The sequence below is a fragment of the Carassius auratus genome, unplaced genomic scaffold (assembly GCF_003368295.1).
Source record: "Carassius auratus strain Wakin unplaced genomic scaffold, ASM336829v1 scaf_tig00216561, whole genome shotgun sequence".
In the NCBI taxonomy this organism is placed as follows: Eukaryota; Metazoa; Chordata; class Actinopteri; order Cypriniformes; family Cyprinidae; genus Carassius; species Carassius auratus.
In genome coordinates this window covers 8,878-36,756 of record NW_020528634.1, presented here as the reverse complement: position 1 = coordinate 36,756, position 27,879 = coordinate 8,878, and the positions used below count along the sequence as shown (strand labels likewise).

General features: G+C 37.5%; 1 protein-coding gene across 17 annotated transcripts; it reads left to right on the top strand.

Moving 5' to 3' along the window:
- On the top strand, positions 1 to 27,562 carry LOC113098460 (von Willebrand factor A domain-containing protein 5A-like). 17 transcript variants are annotated; one of them, XM_026263557.1, is made up of 21 exons: positions 1 to 152; positions 17,880 to 17,931; positions 18,053 to 18,255; positions 18,332 to 18,554; positions 18,995 to 19,155; positions 19,285 to 19,399; positions 20,205 to 20,380; positions 20,463 to 20,551; positions 20,642 to 20,786; positions 20,866 to 20,945; positions 21,027 to 21,141; positions 21,226 to 21,384; positions 22,433 to 22,536; positions 23,234 to 23,451; positions 23,989 to 24,036; positions 24,698 to 24,721; positions 24,871 to 24,906; positions 25,008 to 25,064; positions 26,281 to 26,417; positions 26,496 to 26,619; positions 26,726 to 27,562. In XM_026263557.1, exons 2-21 carry the CDS (start codon positions 17,889 to 17,891, stop codon positions 26,803 to 26,805), a joined length of 2,337 nt encoding a protein of 778 aa, XP_026119342.1. In that variant the 5' UTR covers positions 1 to 152; positions 17,880 to 17,888; the 3' UTR covers positions 26,806 to 27,562. The 17 variants fall into 17 exon arrangements, 14 of the variants coding, with proteins under 14 accessions (XP_026119342.1, XP_026119341.1, XP_026119340.1 ...); XM_026263556.1 differs by having other exon boundaries at positions 26,278 to 26,417; XM_026263555.1 differs by having other exon boundaries at positions 24,671 to 24,721; positions 26,729 to 27,562.
- Positions 27,563 to 27,879: the final 317 nt, after the last annotated feature.

Below are 27,879 nucleotides of genomic sequence, written 5' to 3'. Positions count from 1 at the left end.
ATTTTTGGGTGAACTATCCCTTTAAGAGAGTTTAGAGGTTAACTGCTTAATATTCATGAGCCACACCTTCCACAGCTGCAGATATTTCTGCGTTTTCTCTCCAAACATCATCTTCATCTGATCCACTGAAACAACGAGGACTTTTAAAGGCAGTAAGTCTTGTTTTTGGTTTACTTTCACTTTGTACAAGAGCAAAGAAGAAACATTTCCATCGCTTTCCGTTTCTTGTGAATAATTTGTCATTCCTTTAGCTGTGGCTCTTTACTCAAACTGAATAACTTTATAATCTTGTAAGTGTGTTTACAGCTGGTAAACGGGCTGGAAAGCAGACGCAGACACAAACACCCATTAATGGTTAATATCAGTGGCTTTTTTTGGTCTTGTGTATTCTCTAGTTTGTAAATAATTTTAAGTTTAAGCGTTTAGCACAAGCCGTGGGTGAAAAACACGGGACTTGTTCAGATATGCAGAAATGAGAACTGATGTAAACCCGTTTAGCAGGAGTGTATCTCTGACAGACCAACAGTAAACAAGCGAAGCTAGCCGCAGGCACTGAACGGGTTAATTATGGCGCAGGCAGAATTACAGTGAGCTGTGTTATTAATGCCGCGTTACAGGTTACCTTAAGCCAGAGCTTTTCCAACCTTAAACCCGTGAAAGTGCACTGGAACGGCAATCAAACCCGTGACTTCTCACCCGTGAACTCGTACTAGACTGATTTACTCCGAGTTCTGACGTCACACGAAACAACAATGGCAGCTACTACGAATAATGCCTACGGAATGCATTGTTTATGCAAGTGGTACACGTTGAAAAAAATATTTTAGGACAACGTAACATTGCAATAAAACAAATAATCTATCTACAATTGCTTGCGCTCAGGAAGTTTGGCGTGGCTTCCCTGGAACGATACAAATTCTTTTGTCGTGGTTTTAAATCGTGACTTGCGAGCACAAAAACCTGCCTGGAACTTACGAACGGAGTTGGACTCAATATTCAGGTCATTTCAGTCTAATGTTCTTTGACTCTATTGAAAATAAACCGTAGAACAGATTGGAAGATCCGCATGATAAAACGTGCCGTTGTCAACATAACCTAAAATCATTCACAGCAGCCCAAATCCCTAAATACTGCTGAGACCAGCCCAACCCTGAACAAACAGGGTTGGGCCAGTGTTGCCACAGAGTTTCAGCCGAAGTTGCTAAACGCAATTGATGTTGTGATGTCGTTGCATAACCATAGGTTTGTTTGAGATGCTTGCCTCGCCTTGGCTGCAGTAAGGGGCAAGAAGTCAATCTCGTCAGCAATGGAGATCTCGTTAGGGTTTTTTTATTGCAGACGAAGTGGATGTAATCGAAATACCACTGTTTTGTCATCATGTGCAGATCACGTACATAGTATTTTTTTTCCAAACTATGCAAGTCAAAGCTGTTTTGTAGCATTCTTCCCTTGTTTTAAGCCAGATCCTGACACTCCTCAGATGAAACCATACAAAGATAAGGCATAATGGCTGAACAGTCCATTTAGATATGTGTGCGTGTATATTTTTAATGGATTGATTTATTAATTCAAACAAACATACAATAGAATAAAGTGAAAATTACAACGAGGAATAATTCTAATTAAAAGAAAAATAAAATAAACTCATGTCCTAATTCTTAACTTCAGTAGGCGTGTTTTGTTTAGTTCGTATGTAAATATAAATAAATAGGTAATCTAATTCTTAGAACAAAGAGAAAATTTATCAGTTGACATTCTACGCCAATGAGCATGAAGCTGTGTGGTCAATCAGTCGTTTCCCATCATGCTTTTGATCAGCGCAGTCAGTGGAGAGCAACTGCGCTCGACGGCTTAAGGGGCTGCTCACATATTGCGCTTAAAAACGCATGGAAAACGCTAGTCGCGCCGCTTTCCAAAGCCAGTGCTTTCACACTGCCATTCCGGCAAATACACGGGTAAAGTGTTCCGGCATTTGCTCCCGGGTCGCTAGATTTTGCACTTTCACACTGGCAGTGATGACCCGGGATATGTGCGCGCTTTCACACACAACCCGTGAAGATCCTGTAACGACACGTGACATCAGGGCGTGAAGTGTTATGTACGAGTCGAAAACGTTAGGCACAGGGGCGGATCTAGAAAAATATTGATGGGGTGGCGAGAAGGGGGCAGGAATTTTTGAGGGGTGGCAACATATGGCAGACGTATATATAGGTGCTGGTCATATAATTAGAATATCATCAAAAAGTTGACATTCCACTAATTCCATTCAAAAAGTGAAACTTGTATATTAGATTCATTACACATTCCTTACACACAGACTAAAATATATTTCAAATGTTTATTTGTTTTAATTTTGATGACTATAACTGACAAATAAGGAAAATCCCAAATTCAGTATCTCAGAAAATTAGAATATAACTTAAGACCAATACAAAGAAAGGATTTTTAGAAATCTTGGCCAACTAAAAAAGTATGAAAATGAAAAGTATGAGCATGTACAGCACTCAATACTTAGTTTTGTCTGAATGACTGCAGCAATGCGGCGTGGCATGGAGTCGATCAGTCTGTGGCACTGCTCAGGTGTTATGAGATATGTCAATGTACATAATGAAAAAATCTGAAGATTGTTATGAAAATAAAAAAAATAAAAATCTGACATGAAAATCTGTCTATGAAAACATGAACACATGATTAGGACAGGTTAGATAATGATTATGATGAAGCAATGTTATTAATAAAGGAGCAAAAAATATCTGCCTGAGGTGAAGAGTGAAGTGAAAGTGACATTCAGCCAAGTATGGTGACCCATACTCAGAATTTGTGCTCTGCATTTAACCCATCCGAAATGCACACACCCAGAGCAGTAAACGCACACACACACACTGTGAGCACACACCCGGAGCAGTGTTCATCATTTATGCTGCGGCGCCCGGGGAGCAGTTGGGGGTTCGATGCCTTGCTCAAGGGCACCTAAGTCGTGGTATTGAAGGTGGAGAGAGAACTGTACATGCACTCCCCCCACCCACAATTCCGTACGGCCCGAGACTAGAACCCACAACCCTTCGATTGGGAGTCCAACCCTCTAACCATTAGGCCACGACTAAGTAGCCTATACCAATAAACGGAAGCTAATTCTATGACGCATCCTATGATAAATAAGATAACTGAGATACATATCAGGCGTAACATTACAACTTGTATCAGCTGAATAGGATGCTAAGTTATGCGTTAGACCGAGAGAGAGCGAGAGAGAGAGAGAGCTCCCGCTGATGCGTTTTCATGACAGTGCGCTGAAAGATGGGCAAGGACAGATTTTACTATAGATTCCTATAAAGTTCTCATTATAAATGTATGGCAGACTTGTGCTATATTTTCATCTACGTTATTAAGTGTAATAGTTGTAATTAAGTTTTAATTTCCATATGAATTAAATTATGCCTACAAATATGACGGAAAAAAAGCTCGGCTGCATTATTAACATCAGTAATAAAATATCAATAATAATAGAAAAATAAAACATTTTAGAGCAATATCATTATCGGGCATTGCTTATATGAGAATGGAAGGAATCGATGATATGCAGCGATTTTAGCATAATTGTTCATGTTAATTAATCAGATGTAGACTAGCTCTTGCAACTTTTATCTGGAAAAAATTCGCCGATGCAGATGTGAACTTGACCGAAAGTGTAACTTGATCGAATTGTGCTTTACAAACACGAAAGTACAATTAATTCACATTAGTGTCACTATCGTTATTTTTTTTTATGTATTTTAATATTTATGTATTTACAATTTGCACTTTCTGATCAACCAAAATATTATTTGAATATTATTTAACAGCATTGAAATCACTGATTATTGCTAAATAATTGAATTAGATTTAAAATATATTTAAGATAAAAACTGATAAACAAATAATTTTGATTTTCGTCATCTCTACAAATATAATGTAATTAGGCTATAAATAACCAGTGCATTTTTATTTTATAAAGACCATTTCATTATTTGTCTGTGATTTAAAAATTAACACACAAAGATACTTTTTCTTTTTTTGCTACTTTATTCAACGCCATTTTTTTTAACAAAACATTGTCTTCCAGTATAACTTTAGCAGCATATTTTGATAAGAAAAAAAGTTCACCAAGTTTAACCAAACAACTATTATAAGGTATAAAACAGAGACCAAATAGCCTAGATATTTTAACTATGGCTAAAACTCAAAACTGAAGTAATAATATTATTTAAAAAATGGATATTATATTTACCACGACCGGTGAAACATTCAAATGTCTATTCAAAAAGATAGGTCGGTCTATGTGCTCAGGTGAGAGCCGAGTGCGCAGTCTGTTCACATTTAGAGGAATAAATTTGCTCCGCTGGAACAGATGTTGCAGGAACAGCCAGGTACCACTGGACAAGTAAACCTTCTCTGTAGGGGTGCTCCGATCACGATCGGCCGATCGTTATGCGCATCTCGTCAGTAAAGCCGGTTTTCTAATCAGCGATTAATTCCATCAGGTGCGTGATTTCTCATAGAGCAGCTGTTACTACACAGAGCCGTTGTTAATAGAGAAGATGCGCAAATCACGTTAATTTTCAGCGTTTATTGGCCCATCTTCTCAGTTAACAACGGCTCTGTGTAGTAACAGCTGCTCTATGTGAAATCACGCACCTGATGGAATTAACCGCTGATTAGAAAACCGGCTTTACTGATGAGATGCGCATTAACGATCGGCCGATCGTGATCGGAGCACCCCTACTTCTCTGTCCCTGAAACTAATGGTCAGCAAATCTTTCACCACCATTTCAGCGAATAGCTTTGTCGTCTTCTTGGTTCTGTCTGCGTTGCATTTAAGTCTTACGGCAAGTGATTCAATGCTCGTCTGTTATCGCCAGATATTTTATGTACACATTTTAGATGATAGCGCATTGTAGCTATTTGTTGTAGATTTGTGTGAAAGCTTGGTGCTGCACAGCTTACCCTGAACTGTTTTTTCATCGTTCTTCTCAAAGGGAAGCCAGCCATCACTACGTGACTTTGAGGCCATTATTATGTCGTCTTACGTCTTTTGAGGCATCAAGTGGGAAGCTAACCAATCAGAGATCAGGGCGCCGCCCAACGTGCTGCCATAACCAATCAAAAAATAAATAATTAATAATAATTTCGATCATCGTTTACGTGATCGATCATCGCTGTCACAGTCGAGTACTCGAGTACTCGATCACTGTTGCACATCCCTAAGCTCTTCTGCATTCTTGGGTCTGGCATATCACATCTTCCTTTTCCCAATACTCCATAGATCTTCTATGGGGTAAAGGTCAGGCGAGTTTGCTGGCCAATTAAGAACAGGTATACCATGGTCCTTAAACCAGGTACTGGTAGCTTTGGCACTGTGTGCAGGTGACAAGTCCTGTTTGAAAATGAAATCTGCATCTCCATAAAGTTGGTAAGCAGCAGGAAGCAGGAAGTGCTCTAAAACCTCCTGGTATATGTCTGTGTTGACCTTTGACCTCAGAAAACACAGTGGACCAACACCAGCAGATGACATGGCAGCCCAAACCATCACTGACTGTGGAAACCTTACACCTTACACCTTACACTTTGTGAATCTCCCCCACATTTTTGAATGCAATGACCTTTTGTGTCTTGCCCTCCTCGTGCAAGGTGTCAATGGTCGTCTTTTGGACAACTGTCAGGTCAACAGTCTTCCCCATGATTGTGTAGCCTACAGAACTAGACTGAGAGAGCATTTAAAGGCTTTGCAGGTGTTTTGAGTTAATTATCTGATTAGAGTGTGGCACCTGGGGCCTGTACCATGAAGCTGGATTAGGTGGCTAGCCAGCTATGTTTCAGCTTAGTTTCCGCCAACCCTGGGTTTTAGGTACTATGAAAGTAGCTTGGCTTTAATCGGTGTTCGTTGACATGGTATCTTACGCTGCACGGTTAACCTGCTCTGGGGCAGGTTATGTTCTGGATTCACGATCTCAAACTGAAGGTGAACCAATCAGATGTGAGAGAAGTGACACATGTCTGACACAAAGTCACTCCAGTTTATCTTGCTCCAAATTAAAGGTCACTTATGCTTAAAAAAAAAAATTGAAGTCTGGCTTTAATGATAATAACGGAGTCATTTTATGATTTATATAATTATTGTGATTCATATTATTATTTATCTCTCACACACAAGCAATTTTAGTTTAACAGTTATTATAAATTATTGTAAATATTAATGTATACAGATCATGTTATATAAAAAAGCTGTAGTATCAAAAGATTGCACTATTTTAAAAATTACAAATCTGAATTTACATGTTCAAGTCTCTATCACTTTTTATTTTCAAATGTATAAACTAAGTTAACAAGTTCCACTTGTGACTAAACTGATGGAGCAAGATCATTTATTTTATTAGTCCTCCTTCATTTTTCATATGACATTTAAATGTCATATTCTTCAATCTCTTAACCTTTAGCAAAACCTTTAACCTTTAGTTTTGAATCTCGCTGGGTCTCTCACGAGAAGTAAATCAAACTTGCTTTGTGTTGCAAGGCTCGTGATTGGCTGTTCGCCAGTGATGTCACACATTCATGTGCACGCGCTCCACAAACTCAGGATCAAAGCCTGAATTGACAAAGAAAGTTGATGAACAGCATCATGGTGCCAACAAAGCCGGATTGGAGAGGTTTGGTTTTGTCAACTCAAAACTAATCCTGTAACTCTGAATTTGTTCAGCTACCATCATGGTACAGGCCCCAGGTGTCTTCAATATTGAGCCCTTTCACAACATTAACATTTTCTGGGATACTGAATCTTGGATTTTCCTTAGTTGTCAGTTATAAACATCAAAATTAAAGGAAATAAACATTTGAAATATATCAGTCTGTGTGTAATGAATGAATATAATATACAAGTTTCACTTTTTGAATGGAATCAGTGAAATCAACTTTTTGATGATATTCTAATTATATGACCAGCACCTGTGTACTGAATTTAGTCAGTTATTATCACAGTTTGATGATAAATAGAATATGTACACACTACAAAAGGACACAGGTTGCCATTTACAAACTTAATCTCATGCAATCAATGTCTTGCATTTAAAACGGTTCATATAAGGAATAAGTGACCATACAATGTGATCTCACTTAATAGGAGATATAAGTGTGATAGAAGTAAGGGGCATTATCACAGGAAAGACATTAAGGTTAAGACACAGGTGATGAGTGGCAGATGTGTGAGAGGGGAAGCAAACTTTAAAAAATAAATAAATAAACATTATACAAATGCAAATGTACTTTTAGAAATTGTTTTTGAAAAATATGGTGTTATTGTTTTGGCAAGTAACGTGTGATATTCCTTTAACGTTTTGGTAGATTTTTTTAAAAGTATATTTTACTGTGCAATTTCTTTGTTTTTTGTTTGTTTGTTTTTTTGAGTTAGACCAACTTTTATTTTGGTAGGTTGTAGACATTTGTAGAGGTGGGTTGTAAGCAAAGTTTCTGTGTTTTTTTTTATGATAAATTATTATTATTAACTATTATTATTATTATTATTATTATTAGCTATTAGGCCTACTTGAAGAATAGCATATTCTATTGTGCAATAGTACTATATTTCTGTTAAAATTTTGTTATACCAAAATTCTATTTTGACAGGTTGTCGTAAAGACATTGCAGTTTCTATCTGTGTATACGATACGAATGAATAAAGATAGTTTTATCAAATGAAATGGTGAAATCCTCTCCTAGCGCGCTGTGCACGTGTAGCCTACATCATGTGTTAATATAGTGAAGAGCTGAAAACAGTGTGTGTGTGTGTGTGTGTTGTAGTAGTAGTAGTAGAGCACATATTGAGCGCTAATTTAATATAACATGTATAAAATGACGTGTATAACAACACCTTTAAGACCGTTGTTCATAATGAGATTTGATTAAATGTACAGCCTACTTTTTATTTATTCCTTCAAAAATGGCAGAATTCCGTGACATTCTGCTTTATAAAGCAAGTTCCATTTGTGACTGAATTCCGCGATTCAATCAGTGTTCCCTCGCAAACACAGACGGGGTGAATTTATGACGAGGCTGAATCCAGCTTCTTATTTGCAGCTTCTTATTGACGCTATCCGTTCCACCTTAAATGACGCGAACTTCCGCGTTTGCTGGCTTCTTATTGACGCTCAACTTAGGGACCGTGCGGTTTTTCCGTTTTTTAGCGGAATTGTGTTACTTTTGTGTCTATTTTCAGAATAAAAGAATATATATATTTTTTATGCAAATAACACTGATATATCAGCGAAAATGGACTGTAATAATATAAAGGCACATAATTAGGCTACAGTATTCTTTAATAATTGTACATGTCATCAGCTCAACTTAGGGACCATTTTTCTATTATTTACACTTTTTAGGGACCCTGATTATATTGTAGGCCTATCTAGTTTCAGAAAAGAATAATACACCATTTTGAAAGGTAAATGACAAATAATAATAACATAAAATGACTGTAAAAAATATGATGAGGCCTATACATCAACCTTTAATTATTGCAAATAACATAATTTGAATGTATTTAAAAATAAATATATTGGATACTTTTTTTTTTAAATTAGGCTAAAAATGAAAATGTAACAAAGTAACCTGAGATTATGCTCCTGCTTGTATCCAGCCCATTATTCAGACACATTTGAAGAGATGAAACCTATCCTGCAAGTAGGGATGCACGATATTGGATTTTGGCCGATATCCGATATGCCGATATTTTCAAAATAATTTTGGCCGATGCCGATACCGATATATATACAAATATATACTGATATATTTAAACTTTAATTTTACTGAAACGAAATCCATGTATCTTTTCTGTACTGATTCTACCATAAATTTATTATTTTACAAATGTAGACAGACATTCACATCTGAAAAACAGGTCAATTATTTCACTTGGAGAATATCGGTTTGGCTCATCGGCAGAAATATTCATATCGGCCGATACCGATAATGGTCATTTTAAGCTTTTATCGGCCGATACCGATATTGTGCCGATATTATTGTGCATCCCTACCTGCAAGGACTCCAGAACATCAAACATGGATGATTATAAATAAATGATAATTTTATCATTGCTTTAAACTGCACATGAATTGTTGCTTAAAATGCATGCGTTTGTAAATACTAATTTGTTCTAATAACTGACTAATCTAATAACTGTACTTTCTGATATCTCATAAAATCCTACTGTGGTTTTGTAACAGAAATCTGCATTTTCTGTAAAGCTGCTTTGAAATATGTGTTGTGAAAAGTGTTATACAAATGAATGTATTAATTAAATTGAATTGACTTGAAAGAGCCATTGAATTGTTACTGTACATTTTAAAGTTACGAACCCAATCTGACAATACAGAAGAGTTATCACATTGTTGGCCCATTTGGGGGTGTTTCACTGATGCTTTATCCTGCATCTGTGCTTGTAAATAATCATACACAATTTCAGATATTTATACTGAAGAATTTTGAAATTATGAACCCATGAAATGGGCCAAAATTACCCATTACCCATTGGGGGATATCTCAGCTACCTTTGAGGGTGCATTAAAAGTTGCACTGGGGCTTTATACCCATTGTGCTTGACTGTCACCATAAACAAATTTAGACATTTTTACTGTAGCATTGTGAAGTAGTAGAGCTACTACTCTAACGAAATACAAATTTTAAGCAGTTTTTGCTGTAGAATTATGTTTGTATAATTTCTTTACTTGACACATTACACAATGTACAATCCGTCTATTGCATTTTCTGCACAATTCGTGGCTCTGTTTCTCGGTAACCTCAGAGGGTGCGTTAGATTGGACATTATCCCGTTAGACTAGAGCTACTACCCTAACAAAATCAAAATTTTCAGCAGTTTTTACTGTAGAATTATTTTTTTTATGATTTTTTTGAACTTGCCACTTTACACAATGTACAATCCGCCTATTGCATTTTCTGCACAATTTGCGGCGCTGTTTCTCGATAACCTCAGAGGGTGCGTTAGATTGGACATTGTCCCTTTAGACTAGAGCTACTACCCTAACAAAATCCTATTTTGGTAGGAATTTTTGAACTTCAAGATTCAAGATTTTTATTCGTCACATACAAAATTATATATAGCATATATAACCAGCAGTGAAATGTGAGTCAGGTCCGCTCCATGGACAGTGCAATTATTAAAGAAAACAACACAGATGAAAATATACATAAATAAAGCTATGTAAGAATGAAATAAAAGTAAACAATAAAAATATAAGAATAGAATATAAAAAATGTATATTGTAGAATTAAATATAGAACGCAAAATAATGTGCATGAGTGTAAACTGTAGTCTTAAATATTAAGATGTATAGGGATGTACAATGTGCATATATGCATTTTACTGTAGTCTTAAATATTAAGATACCCAGGAATGTACAAGAAGCAAATGTGCAAAACAGGGCGACACTGTCAATGTGTCTATGTGAGGTAGTGAATATAGTAAAAAGATAAAGTGAACATTAAGTGGAGGCATGAGGATGTTAAGAAGAAACTTGACACATTACACAATGTACAATCCGCCTATTGCATTTTCTGCACAATTCGAGGCGCTGTTTCTCGGTAACCTCAGAGGGTGCGTTAGATTGGACATTATCCCGTTAGACTAGAGCTACTACCCTAACAAAATCCAAATTTTCAGCAGTTTTTACTGTAGAATTATTTTTTATGAATTTTTGAACTTGACACAATACACTATGTACAATCCGCCTATTGCATTTTCTGCACAATTCGCGGCGCTGTTTCTCGACAACCTCAGAGGGTGCATTAGATTGGACATTGTCCCTTTAGACTAGGGCTACTACCCTAACAAAATCCAAATTTTCAGCAGTTTTTACTGTAGAATTATTTTTTATGAATTTTTGAACTTGACACAATACACAATGTACAATAATCTGCCTATTGCATTTTCTGCACAATTCGCGGCGCTGTTTCTCGAAAACCTCAGAGGGTGCATTAGATTGGACATTGTCCCTTTAGACTAGAGCTACTACCCTAACAAAATCCAAATTTTCAGCAGTTTTTACTGTAGAATTATTTTGGTAGGATTTTTTGAACTTGACACATTACACAATGTACAATCCGCCTATTGCATTTTGTGCACAATTCGCGGCGCTGTTCCTCGGTAACCTCAGAGGGTGCGTTAGTTTGAACATTATCCCGATAGACTAGAGCTACTAACAAAATCCAAAGTTTAAGCAGTTTTTACTGTGGAATTATTTTTTATGAAGCTTTAAACTTTTTTAAATTTGGTCATATATATTTTCCTCGATTATATACAACATTTTATCTCCCCCCCCCCCCCCCCCCCAAATTGTGAATATATATATATTGTTTTCTGGCTGTTCAAAGTATTTTCCGGATTATGGAGTGACAAAAAAAGATAACCAGAATTCCCTTTGTAAAAAAATTTGACTCTAATATGTCAAAAAAAATTATGAAATTTTTTTTGAAACTGACTTCATCTAGTGTTCAGATTTTTGTACTAATCATTTATGCAAATTAGCACATATTTCATTAAATAATGCCTAATTTGCATATTTAAACATAACATTTTTGAAAACTTGTAATTTAAAATATGTTTACAATAATCAATGTAATCAATCAATTGGGTAAGTAAGGTGATAACGATCAGTTATTTTTTTGCCCTATTCACCTGCAGTGTCTCGCCTTAAATTTACATATAGTGATAACATTTAATGACAAAATTTCATAACGTTTTCATATAGGATAAGATAACCACAAAAACTAAATGTAAATGATAATTTAGTAAATGATGAAGATAAATGAATAACTTTGTTTAATGCTAGACAAAATGTATTTTCAGTTCTTCAAATCCAATTGTTATAGTTTTTAGCACCATGGACAGTGACATAAACTCATTTATACTTCAAATTCATGGGTGCATAACTTCAAAATTCTGTAGTAAAATGTCTGAAATTGTGCATGGCTATACAGTCAAGCATACTGGGTATAAAACAACAATGCAACTTTTAACGAACCATCAAAGGCAGCTGAGATAAAATGCCTCCAATTGGGCTAATAATGCAATGGCTATTCTAAATGTTATATCTGTCAAAGCCTTGGGTCAATAATTTCTAAATGCTACAGTAGAAATGTCTAATATTGTGCATGGTCACAATCAAGCATTTAATGCAATATTTAACGCACCATGAAAGGCAGCTGAAATATAGCGCCCCCAAATGGGCCAACAATGCAATTTTTCCTTGAACTGTATTATCACATTTGTTAAATTCATGGGTCCTTAAGTTAAAAATGCTACAGTACAAATGTCTGAATTTCTGCGTGGTGACAGTCAAGCACATTGGGTATAAGGCTCCAGTGCAATCATTAAAAACACTCAAAGGCAGCTGTGATAAATAGCCTCCAAATGGGCAAACAATGCAATGCAATTCTATTGTATCTGACAACATGGGTCATAATAAAATTCATAATAAAATAATTCTATAGTAAAAACTGATTAAAATTTTGAATTCGTTAGAGTAGTAGCTCTATTCTAACAGGATACTGTCCAATCTAACGCACCCTCTGAGGTTACCGAGAAACAGCGAATTGTGCAGAAAATGCAATAGGCGGATTGTACATTGTGTAAAGTGCCAAGTTCAAAAATTCATAAAAAAATAATTCTACAGTAAAAACTGCTGAAAATTTGGATTTTGTTAGCGTAGTAGCTCTAGTCTAAAAGGAAAATGTCCTATCTAACGCACCCTCTGAGGTTACCGAGAAACAGCGCCGCGAATTGTGCAGAAAATGCAATAGGCGGATTGTACATTGTGTATTGTGTCAAGTTCAAAAATTCATTAAAAAATAATTCTACAGTAAAAACTGCTGAGAATTTGTATTTCGTTAGAGTGGTAGCTTTACTATAATGGGATCATGTCCAATTTAACGCACCCTCTGAGGCGACTGAGAAACAGCGCCACGAAATGGGCAGAAAATACTTTAGGCGGTTCATTGTGCACTGTGTAAAGTGCCAAGTTTAAAGCTTCATAAAAAAAATTATTCTACAGTAAAAACTGCTGAAAATTTAGATTTTGTTAGGGTAGTAGCTCTAGTCTAACGGGATAATGTCCAATCTAACGCACCCTCTGAGGTTTTCGAGAAACAGCGCCGCGAATTGTGCAGAAAATGCAATAGGCGGATTGTACATTGTGTAAAGTGTCAAGTTCAAAAATTCATAAAAAAATAATTCTACAGTAAAAACTGCTTAAAATTTGTATTTCGTTAGAATGGTAGCTTTACTATAATGGGATCATGTTTAATTTAACGCACCCTCTGAGGCGACTGAGAAACAGCGCCACGAAATGGGCAGAAAATACTTTAGGCGGTTCATTGTGCACTGTGTAAAGTGCCAAGTTTAAAGCTTCATAAAAAAAATTATTCTACAGTAAAAACTGCTGAGAATGTGGATTTTGTTAGGGTAATAGCTCTAGTCTAACGGGATAATGTCCAATCTAACGCACCCTCTGAGGTTACCGAGAAACAGAGCCACGAATTGTGCAGAAAATGCAATAGGCGGATTGTACATTGTGTAATGTGTCAAGTAAAGAAATTATACAAACATAATTCTACAGCAAAAACTGCTTAAAATTTGTATTTCGTTAGAGTAGTAGCTCTACTACTTCACAATGCTACAGTAAAAATGTCTAAATTTGTTTATGGTGACAGTCAAGCACAATGGGTATAAAGCCCCAGTGCAACTTTTAATGCACCCTCAAAGGTAGCTGAGATATCCCCCAATGGGTAATGGGTAATTTTGGCCCATTTCATGGGTTCATAATTTCAAAATTCTTCAGTATAAATATCTGAAATTTTGTATGATTATTTACAAGCACAGATGCAGGATAAAGCATCAGTGAAACACCCCCAAATGGGCCAACAATGTGATAACTCTTCTGTATTGTCAGATTGGGTTCGTAACTTTAAAATGTACAGTAACAATTCAATGGCTCTTTCAAGTCAATTCAATTTAATTAATACATTCATTTGTATAACACTTTTCACAACACATATTTCAAAGCAGCTTTACAGAAAATGCAGATTTCTGTTACAAAACCACAGTAGGATTTTATGAGATATCAGAAAGTACAGTTATTAGAACAAATTAGTATTTACAAACGCATGCATTTTAAGCAACAATTCATGTGCAGTTTAAAGCAATGATAAAATGATAATTTATTTATAATCATCCATGTTTGATGTTCTGGAGTCCTTGCAGGATAGGTTTCATCTCTTCAAATGTGTCTGAAGTCTTCATAATGGGCTGGATACAAGCTGGAGCATAATCTCAGGTTACTTTGTTACATTTTCATTTGTAGCCTAATTAAAAAAAAAAAAGTATCCAATATATTTATTTTTAAATACATTCAAATTATGTTATTTGCAATAATTAAAGGTTGATGTATAGGCCTCATCATATTTTTTACAGTCATTTTATGTTATTATTATTTGTCATTTACATTTCAAAATGGTGTATTATTCTTTTCTGAAAATAGATAGGCCTACAATATAATCAGGGTCCCTAAAAAGTGTAAATAAGAGAAAAATGGTCCCTAAGTTGAGCTGATGACATGTACAATTATTAAAGAATACTGTAGCCTAATTATGTGCCTTTATATTTTTACAGTCCATGTTCGCTGATATATCAGTGTTATTTGCATAAAAATATATATTATTTTATTCTGAAAATAGACACAAAAGTAACACAATTCCGTTAAAAAAAGCGACAAAGAGAAAAACCGCACGGTCCCTAAGTTGAGCGTCAATAAGAAGCCAGCAAACGCGGAAGTTCGCGTCATTTAAGGTGGAACGGATAGCGTCAATAAGAAGCTGCGAATAAGAAGCTGGATTCAGCCTCGTGAATTTATGAATGAATGTGAAAGTTCTGACACAAAACGAAGTTATTACGTATCCTCACGCTTTTTAAAAGTCGGCAAGGTATCATGTATAAGACTACACAATTAGGCTAGCACTGTGCTTTCATTATAGCTTAATTTCTTGATAAATCCATTTTTACCTCTTTCCGCCTGTGACTCCTCGCGACTCCTGGTTCCCTCGCTTGGCACTTTTTTTTTTAGTTTTCCAAACAAATCAGTCTTTTGCGCTCTGGCGTACTCTCGTGTTGCAGCATTCACTGCAGTCAGACATTAGAGATTCGCGCTCGTAAATTTTCTAATTGGCCACAACTTTTAATATATATATATATATATATATATATATATATATATATATATATGTGTATATGTATATATGTGTATATGTATGTGTATATGTATGTGTATATGTATGTGTATATGTTCTAATAACATGCTGTATCATAAATGTGTAAATATTATTGACCAATTGGAACTAGCAACTTAATGCAAATTTGATGTTTGTACTGTCAGGCATCATTCTCCGTCTCTCTCCAGGTTGATGTAATGCTTGGTGGGCTAGCTGCTCAATGGTTTCGTCTTTTTGTGTAATTTAGATGAAATTTTGTGCCTTTTTATAATTTGAGTCACTTTACAAGTTGATTAAAAATTGCCAAAATATTATTATTATTTTTTTTTTCTTTTTTTAAATGGCTTAATTTGTTGCTAGGTGCTTTAATAAAAAAAAAAGTTGCTAAATCTAGCAGCAAAATTGTTAGGTTGGCAACACTGGGTTGGGCTCCACTGCTGTAGTTTCTGTAAATTAGAAACTATTGATTAGGTCGCAATGTTTTCACATTTCAGGAAAGCACCACCTTATTATCAGTAAGTTAATGTTAGACCAAAACCAGTAGAATGCAAGTCTGCAGTCTGGGTGTGTTAACATGATCATATCTGTTGCTTGTGAGGTAAGTGGGCAAAGCTCAGTTTTACCTCATTTTAATGTGAATTATTATCAATATTTTCCCTTCGCATTCACCTATGGCCAATCAAATAGAAAGCATGGCGAACTCTTCTCAAGCTGATGTGATGGACATTCATGACTGTGCTACGTATATGGATTCAAAATCTGATGCTGACACACCCCCGGGGGGGGGGGTGTTATGGTGAAATGTCAATCAGCTTATCAACTCAAAACACCTGCAAAGGTTTCTTGAGCTTTCAAAATGGTCTCTGAGTTTGGTTCACTAGGCTACACAATCATGGGGAAGACTGCTGATCTGACAGTTCTCCAGAAGACAATCATTGACACCCTTCACAAGGAGCCACAAACATTCATTGCCAAAGAAGCTGGCTGTTCACAGAGTGCTGTATCCAAGCATGTTAACAGAAAGTTTAGTGGAAAGAAAAAATGTGGAAGAAAAAGATGCATAACCAACCAAGAGAATCTCAGCCTAATGAGGATTGTCAAGCAAAATCGATTAAAAAATTTGCGCGAACTTCACAAGAAATGGACTGAGGCTGGGGTCAAGGCATCAAGAGTTCCACAAACAGACGTGTCAAGAGATTTCCTGTACCACAGACAACATCAGAGGCGTCTTAACTGGGCTCAGGAGAAGAAGAACTGGACTGTTGCCCAGTGTCCAAAGTCCTCTTTTCAGATGAGAGCAAGTTTTGTATTTCATTTGGAAACCAAGGTCCTAGAGTCTGAAGCTCATAGCCCAAGTTGCTTGAAGTCCAGTGTTTAGTTTCCACAGTCTGTGATGATTTGGGGTACAATGTCTTCTGCTGGTGGTGGGCCATTTTGTTTTTTGAAAACCAAAGTCACTGCACCCGTTTACCAAGAAATCTTGGAGCACTTCATGCTTCCTTCTGTTGACCAGCTTTTTGAAGATGCCGATTTCATTCTCCAGCAGGATTTGGCACCTGCCTACACTGCCAAAAGCACCAAAAGTTGGTTAAAAGACCAAGGTGTTGGTGTGCTTGACTGGCCAGCAAACTCACCAGACCTGAACCCCAGAGAGAATCTATGGACTATTGTCGAGAGGAAGATAAGAAACAAGAGACCAAACATTGCAGATGAGCTGAAAGCCACTGTCAAAGAAACCTGTGCTTCCAGACCACCTCAGCAGTGCCACAAACTGATCACCTCCATGCCACGCCAAACTGAGACAGTAATTAAAGCTAAATGAGCCCCTACCAAGTATTCAGTACATGTACAGTAAATGAACATAATTTCCAGAAGGCCAACAATTCACCAAAAATGTTTTTTAAAGTATTCTAATTTAAGAGAGTGAATTGTGGGTTTTGTTAAATGTTAGCCAAAATCATCACAATTAAAAGAACCAAAGACTTAAACTACTGAATTGAATTTATTTTATACACAATTTTCACAATTTGAGTTGAATTACCGAAATTAACTTTTCAGTGACATTCTAATTTATTGAGATGCACCTGTATGTTTTAATTTTTCCTTTTTATTCGAATCATTGACAAGGCTACAGTATGTGGAAGTGTGGGTTGAAAAGAACATGCCTTTTGTTAATTAAAGCCCTTCTGCAGGCTATTTTCCCAGTCATGTATTTTATAATTTAAGGGTTCTTAAAAATACTGTGTAAAAATGATTGGAATATGTGTAAAGGATTGTGGGTGATTGAAGTACGTGAAAGATACACCTGTTGCATCCTTCAAAACCGGTCGCATGAAGACTGTGGACAGTTGTCTAGAGAAGAGTGAACCGAAGTTCTGATGGACAACATTACTCTGTAGACTATTCAATAGCTATAAGAAATATTCCCTTGATAATCACATTTTGTCCAATCTTTCGGTGTAACTTGATACAGCAGCTGTTTATTTTTGAGCAGATTACGTAATCACGACAGATTGTCTAAACAGACAAGTTATATGTTATAATGTGTAGTAAAAGCTGATTTGTTCTCACAGAGCATCATCATGGTGAACTGCTGTGATCTCGTGTCTGAAAAAAATGAACCAGGTAAAAACACGTCTCTTCTTTCTTAAAAACAATGTGAAACTGTTAATATTTTATATTGTGTATAATTAGAGATGTGTTTGTTTTGAAGAAGTTGTTGGTGTGTCTTCTGTTTGTCTCTCAGTTCCTCTGAAGAGTATCTCGGTGGAGCTGCAGGTCCGGGATCACGTGGCCTCCGTCAGCTCCTGTCTGCAGTATGTGAACGAGGAGGAGCGTCCGCTGGAGGCCGTGTTCGTCTTCCCGCTGCCCGCCGACGCCGCGGTCTGTCACTTCAGCGCCAGGATCGGAGAGCAGGAGATTGTGGCCGAGGTGCAGGACAAACAGAGTGTGAGTCCTGCGTCTGTCTCTAGTGCTGTCTGATTGTGTCTGAGTTTGTGGATACAGATGAGTTTGTCTCTCACAGGCGCGGGATCAGTATGATGATGCTGTGAGCTCGGGCCAGCAGGCGTTTCTGCTGGAAGAGAGCGAGGAGAGTTCAGATGTGTTCAAACTGAGTGTGGGCTGTTTGTCTCCGGGTCAGAAGGCCTCCATCACCATCGTCTACATCATCGAGCTCAGTGTCCAGGCCGATGACGCGCTGCGCTTCTGTCTGCCCGCTGTACTCAACCCACGATACACACCTGCAGGTAATCATTACCTGGTTTCAGGAAAGAGCATGTATTGTATGTATGTATTGATATGATGGTGAATAAATCCAGATCATAACCCATTACTGGCCACAGCAGTGGCTGTCCACATCTTCTGTAATTAAAGGTGTAGTTCACTTCCAGAATGAATTTGTTCTGATAAGTTACGCTCCCTAATGTCATCCATGATGTTTATGTCTGTCTCTGTTTAGTTGCAAATAACCACAAAAAGACATCTTGCAGTAGCTCAGTGATGTGAAACTACAAATTCACGCATGACGTAATCCCGTTGGAAAGGTCACGTGCGATCAGCTCTTCATCTGTGTGCTGGCAGCTGGTTCCTAATGCTCAGGTCACTTCTGGTCAGAACGGAAGCTGCTGTTGGGCTCTAGATTGATCCAGAGTTATAAAGTGTGTCTGTTTGTCTGTGGTTCTCTCAGTTTCAGCGGCTGGTGTTCCAGAAGTTTCCTCAGCATCAGTTATTCCTTACACTCTGTCTCTGAGTGTTGAAGTGAGATCTTCAGACCGTATCTCCAAACTCGAGTCCAGCTGCCCTCTGGATCCTCTGGAGTTCCTCGACGCGCAACACACTCATGCCACGGTACTGTGTGTGTGTGTATGTCTGTGAGAGAGTTTCAGTGACTGTGTGTGTGTCCGTGTAGTTTTTATGCACTTAACGTTTTTCAAGAAGCCTAAAAGCATGTTGGTGTGTGTGTGTGTGTGTGTGTAGGTGAATCTGACTGCTGGTCACCGGTTCGATAAGGATGTGGAGCTGTTTCTGTATTATGAAAATTCCCATCAGCCCTCTGCTGTCGTGGAGGCAGGAGCGTCTGCGGCTCCGTCAGGTACGACTCTGTGCAAATAACATTGAAACATGGAAGATATGATGCTTTTGTTTGTACATGAATTCAGTTTGGTGTAAGTATAATGTAAGTTAAAGCCAGTAAACTCAGATTGTTACTGTACTTTACAGTTGTTGCTTGTCAGAATGATTAATATGATCCAAATAAGGTTTTGGAGATAATTGGTGTCACGCTATGTATATCTGTTTTTCTATGTCATACTGTATGCTACACATCATAAGACCTCAGTTCCAGTCGAATCATTGACCGTTCATAGGAGAGAATGTGACTGAATTTGATCAAGAATGCTGATTTTGCCCTACACCAAAAGAATACTTTTTTTGATTCTAGTAGTTTGTGCACTGATTTGTGATGTTTAGGACGGGTCATATGTAAGTTGTAATGCAGGGTTGATTAGTTTCTCCGGTAGTTTTAATTCACTCTGCAGGATAGAGACTGACCCGCAGTCTAACACAGTTCATACAGCATTCAGGCCATTTACACCCCTTTACCACAGTACTGTCTAACGCCATCCAAACAGCTGAATCCCTCACAATCTTCAGGAAACAACTGACACTCTTCCATGAGCATCTAACAATAAAAATCTATGCCTTCTCTTTCTGTTCTCTTATTATGCTTTTTGCCTTCCTGTCCTGGATTTACCATTTTGAACGATGATCAAAACCTTGTATAACGGGCACTTCTCATGTTTACTGCCATCGTTTTATACATTTATAAATGGTATTTCTCAACTGTAAATCGCTTTGGATAAAAGCATTCACCAAATTAATAAATGTAAATGTTGCAGGTTCTCTGATGGGCGACCCAGCGCTCATGATCAGTCTGTACCCAGAGTTCCCTGCAGATGTGATGTCATCACTGGCGTCTCGGGGCGAATTCATTTTTGTAGTTGACAGGTCAGGCAGTATGGACTGCAAGATGCATCATGGGAATGACGCACAGATGCGCATCGAAAGTGCAAGAGTAAGTTGTCAGATTTCAGACATGACGCATTAATCTGAGTGTATTGAGTTGCGTGTTCATCTGCACATGTGTGTGTCTCCAGGACACGCTGCTGCTGCTGCTGAAGAGTTTGCCCATGGGATGCTACTTCAACATCTACGGATTCGGATCTCACTTTGAGTCCTTCTTTCCGTCAGTAACTAGATGTTAATTAATCTTCAGGAGTGACTTTGTGTGGGTTAGCTGTGGGTGTGTGAGAGACTGTGGTGTGTGTCGTTGCAGTCAGAGTGTTGTGTACAGCGAGGACACGATGGAAGAGGCTCTGAAGAGAGTGAAGAGCATGAGCGCAGACATGGGCGGCACAGAGATCCTACAGCCGCTTAAACACATCTACAGTCAGCCCTGTTACCCAGATCACCCTCGACAGGTACAGCACAGCCACACTCTCACTGATTCCTTCAGGAAAACAAACCGATCATTGCCTCCTCTCTCTTCCTCTCTCTCAGCTGTTCATCTTCACTGATGGAGAGGTGTGGAACACTAAGGAGGTGCTGGATCTGGTGAAGAGGCACGTTTACTCTCACAGGTGCGTTCACTCGTCTCAGTCCTCCTCATGTACTGATCTCATGTCAGGCGCTCAGCACTGGAGCTGCTCTTGTGTCTGCAGGTGTTTCTCCTTCGGGATCGGTGAGGGTGCGAGTACGGCTCTCATCACAGGAATGGCCAGAGAAGGTTCTGGTCACGCTCAGTTCATCACAGGCACTGACCGCATGCAGCCCAAAGTAAGACTTAATGTGGAAACAGACTGGACAGAGTGAGCATAAGATGTTAAGGGTGTGTATGTACCAGCCTCTCTCCTCCGTCAGGTGATGCAGTCGCTCAGGTTTGCTCTCCAGCCGGCCGTGGATAATATCTCTGTGGACTGGACCGTTCCCGAGGGTGTGAAGGTGGACATGCTGTCTTCATCCATCAATACTCTGTTCCAGGGTCAGAGAGCGCTCATCTACGCTCAGATTAAAGGACAGGTGAAAGCTTTGAATGGTTTTATCTAATGGTCTTTTGGAGACCAGCTTCATTCATATAAACCAAGGGCTCAACAACCACCAGATGCAAACTGAATCTAAACCCACTCCTGTGGGTTTCAAGCACATATCCCAGTGTGAAAGCTGTCATTGCACTGTTGCATGGCTAGATCTTTTCACTGTTATCAGGAAAGCAGAGTATTACAGATAAGAGTATAAGGGTCTACTTTTATTTGTGCACACACCCACAATATCAAAAAAACGTTGTGCTTTTTTTTAAAACAAAGAAAATGATTTGGATACGCTTTCTGCCATTTAGGAATGGTTTAAAAAATAAAGCGAAACTTGTAAAGGCTACTTGCCTCACAGACATGAGAAATATATGTATAGAAGGCTCAAAATGTCTACTTTAAAAGAATGCTAACTTGCCTGAAATAGTCAGAAATTCCCTTTTTTTATTTTTTATTTTTTTTACCTTTTAGACAAAACATTACAGAAAGGTTTGCATGTGTATTCATGAGGTCAGAAAGTATAAAAAAAAGTTAGAATAATGTTGTCTTTGGGATATTTTCACTGCAAGACAACACACACAAAAAATACAGCAAATTTTGAGAAAAGCCACCACAAATTTAGAAAAAGTCAATAAGTCTTGTTGGGACTGCATGATCATCTGAGATACTGATCATTTCATGTTAAAAGGGTTTAATTGAGTTTATGATTGAATGTGACCAATAGCCAAAACAAAAGCGTTATGGATATTAATTTTACCAAAGATTTAAAAAAATATAAAGAGAACATGAACAAAGAAGCTCACAAGCTAGAGAAAGCAGTGAATTTGAAGAGAGGCTCCGCCCACACATTCTTCTGATTGGCTGTGATTTGTGATTGATTTTGTCACATCTGGTACCATTAGATAAATTGCTTGCTTGTGTTGCATCACATTTAGTTTAGATGCTGTGAGATAGATGTGGTAACAAATTTAATTTAAATAGTTGCCCTGTAAAATCTTTAATCCTCAAATATGTTACTTTTTCTTTCTTCCACATCATAGAGTTCAGGAAAGAAGGAAGGCGCTGTGACCGTGAAATACAAGCTGAAAGATCAACCTGTGACTAACCAGCTTCAGTTTACCTTACAACCAACGGAGGACACAGGGTAATATATATACACACACACACACACACACACACACATTTGTTTTTGTGTAAAGTGTGTTCATCCCATAGGTGTAATGGGTTTTATACTGTACAAACTGTATATTCTATCTCCCTTCACCAACTCTAACCCTAACCCTAACCCTCACAGGAAACTTTGTGCATTTTTTACTTTCTCAAAAAAACTAATTCTGTATGATTTATAAATGTTTTGAAAAATGGGGACATGGGTTATGTCCTCATAAGTCACCCTCTCCTTGTAATACCTGTGTCATACCCATGTCATTATACAGTATTGTGTCCTGATATGACACAAAAACAAGAACACACACACACACACACACACAGGTTTCAACCGGTTCATGGGACAGAATCAGCTCATTCATGAATAGGACATTACTCTTGATCATCAGAGGAGTGGTGATTTCTTCAGTTTAAATTGAGGAATATGTTTCTTTTTTATGACATTTTGTTGTATAAAAAGTATGTTATTATGCTTTTGAACATGGTTTACCCAAATTTTTTTTTACTATTGATTTTATTGGTTGTTTTGGCATTGATCCGGACAATTATAGATGAGACATGGATCATTATAAAGAGGAGAACTGACCCAAAACTCATCTTTGTGATCACATTGGTGACGCCTGGCCGTGTCTCTGACGGTAAAGAATGTATTTATAGGTTTATGTTTGTTGTAGACTGACGATCCACCGGCTGGCAGCCCGGTCTGTGATCCGCTCTCTGGAGCTGGAGGAACGAGCCGAAGGAGCAGACGCAGAGAACGTCAGGAAAAGGATTGTGGAGCTCAGTGTTCAGGCAGGAGTGAGCAGTGCTCATACAGCCTTCATCGGCATTAATAAAGACCACAATCAGACAGTGAAAGGACCGCTGCTGCAGAGGAGAGTGCCAGTAGCACGTAAGTTCTGTGTGTGTGTGTGTATTCACTGATTTACTCTGTTTAGAACAACCCTGATCCTGGAGTGCCACTGTCCTGCAGAGTTAAGTTGTATCCTAATTAAACACATATGGACCTGCTGAATGAGGTCTTCAGGATGACTAGAAACTTCAGGAAAGTGATTAGGAGCAGGTCGGAACTAAACGCTCCAGGTCATTGGCACTCCAGGATGAGGATTGGACAAGGATGATTTCATAATCAGTTTTCCATAGTAGTTAGACATTACATTTAAATTTACATTTATTCATTTAGCTGACGCTTTTATCCAAAGCGACTTACAATTGCTATATATGTCAGAGGTCGCACGCCTCTGGAGCAACTAGAGGTTAAGTGTCTTGCTCAGGGACACATTGGTGTCAACCAGTGGATTCGAACCCAGGTTCCTCCGACCAATGGCACGCGTCTTATCCACTGCGCCATCACCACCCCATTAGACAGACATGCATAATAATTTGTTGTATACACATAATCAACATGTGAAATTCAATTCTTTATTAGATATGCTTCAGATGTCTATGATGCAATGTCAACCTATGGGAATGTGTGGTAAGAAATAACCTACTTTCTTTTTCATGGTTCAGTCCATCTCAAGCAATCCAGCAAAGGTTGTTTAACAATTTTACATTTTCTAAATTTGTTTAAGTGATTACCTCTATGTAAGATTATAGAAAAAGCACCTGATCTAGTCATGCAGATTTTTATATAAACCTCAATATCTCAGCTCAGGACAGTCGATTCTTAAATTATAGCACATTATATCAGACATTGAGGTTTAGATGTGGTCCATGACACAAAGAATAGAAATCTAATAAGTTGGTTTTTCAGTACCAATACATGAAGTTAATCACTAAAACTAAAAGAGTGGTTAATCAATCAATTTTTCAGTTTTTGGATGATATGAGATATATTTTAGTCATGTGTTTTTTCGTTAATAGCTGGTTTGGTGTGACTGTATTTTGTTTGTGATTGTCAGATATGTGTTTTTTTTTTTTTTTTTCTTTTTCTTATTTTGTTGTGATTTCTTAACATACTTAGCTCCCAAAGTGCTGTAGCATGAAAAGAAAATGTTCTGCGGGTATTTCACTGAAATGGGCTTATTTTTTAATGTTTTTTTTCATCTACTTGTCTTTTTTATCCTGTCACTCATTGAATGATTGTTTTACCTTATGCCCTTAACAAGCCCTGGGTTTTCCCTCTCTTTTCTCAGGAATGGTTGTCCAAAGGGCACGGCGTAAGAGAAATGCACAGACAGCAGCACTTCACTGAACATGTCTTATTATGTTAATGTTGTTGTTTTTCCCATCTAATTTTGTCACTCATTGAATGATTGTTTTAGCATATGCCCTTAACAAGCCTTGGGTTTTCCCTCTGTTTTCTCAGCAATGGCTCTTCAAATGGATTTTGATTCTACAATGCGTAAGAAAAATATACAGCCACTTCACTAAGCTTTTTTTTTTTTCTCAATCTAATAGCCTTCTTCTGTATGTCACTGTTTGAATGATTTTTTTTTTTTTTAGACTATTCCATGGCCTCGTCCAACTCAATGATTGAAAGTGATGATGAGTCAGATCAGAGTAAGTCTAACAAAGCAGCCGTAGGTTTTGAAACAATGCCTTAAATCAGACAGGATTCATTTTACATGGAGACATTATATTATGCATTAGATACTGAGATGCTTTTGAATTTAAATTCATTCAATCATAGCACCTTATATGAACCCTGCATGTAGATGTACATCAGATTAGAACTTGAAAGGAACAATTGATCTATGGATAAGCCCTGCCCCGTTAGTTACAGTTGCTCCCTTGGACAAACAACTGCTCACAGTCTTGCAATGAGAGCTGTCAATGTGAAAACCTTGTCACAAGATGTTTTTGAACCATTTTGGACACAGAAGGACCACCATTCAAGTGGAAATTGAATATGCCATACAGGGATAAATACAAGATTTAAAAATATACATGGTTGGTAATTCTCTATCATTTAACATGATTCGTTTGCAAGCAGTGTTTACAGATCACAATGCAAGTGGGAGAGGTCTCATATTATTAAATTGATTTACATTTAACCAGTTTAATATGAAGTGAAGTGTAGACCTTCGTTTGTGTTTTTGGCCTACAGTCTACTATTTAGGTTTGTACGTTAGCATAACTTTAATTTTAGCTAGTTATAGCCAGAGATACTTTGCTGAAGCACTAGATGACATTAATATTCTGATTGGGCAAATGAAAAGTGTAACTTAATGAGAGTATGACAACCAGAAAATGAAGGTTTTCTTTAATATTTTGATTGGGGTTAAATGCTTGGGGACAGCATTTAGGATAGAGAAGAGTGTAGGAAGAGAGGAGCTTAACAAAAGGTCAAAGGTTTTCTTGTATCAGCTGTATTGATCATCATGCTTTTTTTCATAGAAATTTAATCAGTAAGGGTTTGGGTCTATTCGGCTTGAATTGTTTTCTTTTTCTGAAGTGCGTAATGAAATATTTTACAGTTTGATTTTAAATGTCAAATGACATCACAGCATGTGGACGATGATGTCATCACCGCTGGTCTACCTGCTTCAGGGGGTGTGCTGACATTTAACTTTACAAATGGCAAAAACTTTCTCTGTGACAGCGTTCCAGGACATTGAAAAAGAAACACTACTGGTGTCTGTTTATAGATGTGTCAAAATCCTGATTAAGGCTTTATTTCATTTGATTTATTTGCTTTAATCATAAACTTACTGCTATGAATGCTGCTATGGGTGTTTAGATGACTTCTGTCTGAATGATCTGTGCATTTCAGCAGAAGCTGAGCCCCTGAAGGACCCTGTGCTCCAGCTGGTTTCTCTTCAGAAGGCCACGGGATGCTGGGAGCTCAACGCCTCATTGGCTGCTGTGTTTGGGAAGACAGAGGACGAAGTGACCAATCAGAAAACAGCACAGGTAGGACATATGATGCCATATCCAAAGATAGGTTTCTGATTGGTGTGTGCGTGTGTTTGATGTGTGCTTGTGTTTCAGGTGGACGGGTCAGTGTGGGCCACCGTCCTCGCTCTCATCTGGTTATATGCATTTAAATCAGATCAGCAGGTGGAGTGGCAGTTTGTGGCCATGAAGGCGGCGTCATGGGTCCGCTCTCAGAAACGTGAGACAATATTCAGCTATCAAAATATTTCACATCAAATGTTCTGCAAGTTGGTGCTTCCCATGTTATTTTACAGTGATATGAGTTGCAGGTGTGTGTGTTTCAGCAGACAGCCTGTCTCAGTGTGTGTGTGATGGGAACGCTCTGTTGGGGTGTCAGGTGACTGAAGACATGCTGGGAATCTGAAGACTGCAAATCCTGTGCTTGTAGAAGACCAAATATCTAATATGTTTTTCCTCCTCTGAGTAGGATATAAACAAATAAAAAAAAAAATATATATATATATATATATCGGTGGCAGAAATTAAGATTTATAGATCATCTGAAAGCTGAATACATAATCTTTCCATTGATATGGTTTGTTAGTAGGACAATATTTGGCTGAGATACAACTATTTGAAATTCTGGACTAAATACCAATACTGTTTTATCAAAGTTTTTTTTTCCACTAGCCTTAATTACCTGACATGTAGAATTATATTTGAATGCATTACATGAATCAGAATAGAGAAATATGCAGTTATAAACAGCCAAGAATGATAATTCTAATAATGTCTGTAAATATAACAGAAAAATATACTGACTCATTTCAGAGAAGTTTTCCTGGAACACTCTGATTAAATGAGAATTGTGACCCTGGATAAATTCTGTAATTTACTTCACCTGTTTGTCTGCATCCCAGAAAAAGATAAGCAGTTTGCAGTGAAAAATGTCTATATATGTGAGGGATAATAACAGTCCTGTACAAGTCAGATTAATTAAATCAAAATCCAATTGGTTGATTTCAGTCCAAACAACCTGGGAAAATGGGGAGCCAGACAGTAATTAATATTAGCAAAAATTCTAAAAGATTATTATTTAAAATGTCCTCTGTAAACAAATACTATTTACTGTAGTAGCAATAAAAACATTAAGCAAATAAATGATGAATTGTTTCCACAAACGTTTATTGTAGATTTACAAATTTTTCTAATTCAAACAAAAGAGAAAAAACAACATTTTCATAATTTGATTGTTTTATATATGAACGCAGCATGAGTTGTTTTTGCAATACTTTATGAATCAAAGAGTGTCATCAACAATATGTGTGATTTTCACCCCCAAACCAGTTAAAGGCAAACCATGGCCCTTATGTTAAAACCCCACCCAACATCAATGACTCGCGTCTCAAGCTTGGTTTCATTTGTCAATACTGTTACAGAAGACATTTAGACATCATTCAAGGTTTTTGATTGTACTGGAAACTTAACAATTCACTAC